Consider the following 3,134-nt stretch of genomic DNA (forward strand, 5'->3'; position numbering starts at 1 on the left):
CAATCAATGAGACGAGATTGGAGGTGTTGGTTAAAGCTGCCCTATAAAAACACACACCAGTTTTGAGTTTGCTATTCTCAAGAAGCATTGGCCTGATGTGAACCATACCTTGACAAGAGCTTAGAAGCCCTCGATTAAGAATTGTTGATTGCATAAGCTGGAAAGGGTTACAAAAGTATCCTAAAAGCCTTGATGTTCATCAGTCCACGGTAAGACTAATTGTCTATAAATGGAGACATTTCAGCACTGTTGCTACTCTCCCTAGGAATGGCCGTCCTGTACAGATGACTGCAAGAGCACAGCACAGAATGATCAATGCGGTGAAGAAGAATTGTGGAGAAGTGTCAGCCACAGACTTACAAAAATCTCTGGCACATGCTAACATCTCTGTTGACGAATCTACGATACGGAAAACACTAAACAAGAATGGAGTTCATGGGAGGACACCAAAACATTGCTGCACGTTTGAAGTTTGCAAAAGAGCACCTAGATGTTGCTATCATCAACGGAAAAATGAATTCCCAAGTTTATCAAGACATTTTGCAGGAGAACTTAAGGCCATCTGTCCACCAATTGAAGCTCAACAGAAGATGGGTGATGCAACAGGACAACGACCCAAAGCACAGAAGCTTTGAGGGAAACGTTTGGTTGAGGTTATTGCTGCCAAAGGCGGTTCAACCAATTATTAAATCCAAGGGTTCACATACTTTTTCCACCCTGCACTGTGAATGTTTACATGGTGTGTAGAATAAAAACATGAAAACATAATTGTTTGTGTGGTATGAGTTTAAGCAGACTGTGTTTGTCTATTGTTGTGACTTAGATGAAGATCAGAACACATTTTATGACCAACTTATGCAGAAATCCAGGTAATTCCAAAAGGGTTCACATACTTTTTCTTGCAACTGTTTTTCTTGATTGTACAAAATAAAAAATGATTAGGTCAGATGCGTGTTAAGATAAGGCCACTAGAATGGAACTTGGAAAAAGTGTTAGTCCAGGTAGAAGTGGTGTGATTGGATCATCACTTGCTGTGCGTGCAGTAATCTCTGATCCAACCCAGACCCTCCTCTGTGAAGCCTAAAGTGGACGGAGAGGATTATTAACATGTATTCTTTCTAAATGGGTTTCGTAATTAATCAAACAAAAAGAGCCCTCACCAAGTGGCTTATATTCACAGCCGATGTATCCCTGGTAGTCTTGGTCCTTCAGAGTGTTGAACAGGTAGCTGTAATCAAGCTCCCCGGCACTGTCAGGCTCGTTCCTGCCCGGAACCTGAGCAATCTGAACGTGACCTGAGCGAGACGATGAGACTTCTTCTTAGACTGCTGTTTTTCATCTTTATTACTTCCAGAAGCTTACTGAGCATGCTCTTTAATCAAAAGCTCTGCCTCACATTATTACAGTCAAACGTTTATTCTCAGTAGCTGAAGATGCACTGGTGTGAGTCACAGGCATTTGACGACAGGCATTTGCACACAAGACCGATTTTGTCTGATATTGTCCGAAAACAAAGTTTGATCACTTAAACCACTGTGCGTTTAATGGCTTTGTGAGATTGAGGGTGATGCAACAGCATGAGTTCGTACATCTCTTATCCTACCTCGTCCACATCTTAGTTAATTATCTGAATCGTCAATACAGGCTTAGGTCAGCTCTCAACAACCAATTTCTGTTTGTTTGGTACAGAACACTAAATGTCACATCACAAGTTTTTTTCAATTAAAATGAAATATATACATATACACACACACACACACACACACACACACACACAGATACATACACAGATATATACATATACACATATATACACACATATATACACACACATATATACATACAGTATATACACATATTTACATATATACACACATACACACACACACATATATACACATATACGCATACATATACACACACACCTATACACACACACCTACACACACATATATATAATATTTATTTTCATAGTTTACAACCCTGCTATTTAGCAGTCGGGGGTTTAAACACATAAATCAACTTTTTGATAATTGATATTCAATATTACAAATAATATCACAATACAAGTGTATAAATATTCTCTTACACCACTAATCATCATCATTCTGTATTCATCTGTATGAAGATCTGACTCACCGATTATGGGGAAATACTTGTGTATGTTATGTGTCAGGTTTCCATCCATTATTTGCCAGTGAAAGACGTCCTGAAACAGTTCAGACATCTGTTAAATCAATATTTTTTTGTTATTATTTTGAGGTTAAAACACCCACCATTTGCAGCTTGATATTTGTCTTTCCAACCTTCTCCAGAATTGCAGCTGCTACAGACACAAAAATAAATAATATCAGCTGAGACATTATGTATGCCAGAGAGGACATGGTAGACATGAGACACACCTTTATCACACATTGCTGTACTCATACTGCACAGCATTAACTCTGCCTCGTTTTGTCTAAGTCATTACATTTCCATTTTTGATAATGTCCAGGACTTAAAACTTAAAACTTAAGACTTAAAAATTACTTATTACTCACCAGTTTCTCGTGTCATATCAGATATGCAAGAACATGACGACAGCTCATGAGACATTTTAACTGACTAACTCACTCACATCCAATATGGCAACCAAATGTTTGTTGGAAGAAGGACACCACTGGTGAGTGCAAATATTAAATGTGTTCTTTTACACCAAATTCTAAATGGTAGGAATGCAGCATTACAGCAGTCTGAAGTTGTCTGTGGGCTCAATGTTTGATCATTCAAAAATCTGGCTGGATAGTTTGTAGTAACAGTCTGAAAATGTAGCCAATTCTCTCCATAGGGTATCAGCTGAACAAAAAATGCGAGAGCAGAAACAGAAAAACAGTGACAGACTTCATAATTCCCACCAGCTCATAGCAAGTAAACATTTGTGCTCAGCTGGGCCTATATTTTGGTGAAAGTTGCAACGTGGTTGTTTTAGATGGTTGCTGTAGCGCCACCATTAGGGCGATTATCCCACAATACCAGTTGAAGAGGTTTGACAAAGGACTGGACCTATGTGGAAGGTTTTATTTATTTTCATGCAGATTTCCTTGTAGGAATAACACTAATAATTAGGGATGTCCGATATTCCGATATTGTCCAAC

General features: G+C 38.5%; 1 protein-coding gene across 2 annotated transcripts in view; it reads right to left on the minus strand.

Annotated features, from left to right (window-relative positions):
* Positions 1 to 768: 768 nt before the first annotated feature.
* The window catches only part of hyi (hydroxypyruvate isomerase), a 5,790-nt gene continuing 3,424 nt past the window's right edge, over positions 769 to 3,134 (minus strand). The window contains exons 5-8 of one of the 2 annotated variants that reach the window (XM_035652936.1): positions 2,277 to 2,323; positions 2,140 to 2,209; positions 1,161 to 1,295; positions 769 to 1,080 (exon numbers count right to left, since the gene is read on the minus strand). In XM_035652936.1, the coding sequence (XP_035508829.1) occupies positions 1,025 to 1,080; positions 1,161 to 1,295; positions 2,140 to 2,209; positions 2,277 to 2,323 (308 nt within the window). In that variant the 3' untranslated portion in view covers positions 769 to 1,024. Of the gene's footprint in view, positions 1,081 to 1,160; positions 1,296 to 2,139; positions 2,210 to 2,276; positions 2,327 to 3,134 lie in introns of both variants that reach the window. The other variant, XM_035652935.1, reaches the window with a different exon arrangement.

Source organism: Morone saxatilis, unplaced genomic scaffold (assembly GCF_004916995.1).
Source record: "Morone saxatilis isolate NCDOM2014 unplaced genomic scaffold, NCSU_SB_2.0 Contig12, whole genome shotgun sequence".
Taxonomy (NCBI): Eukaryota; Metazoa; Chordata; class Actinopteri; family Moronidae; genus Morone; species Morone saxatilis.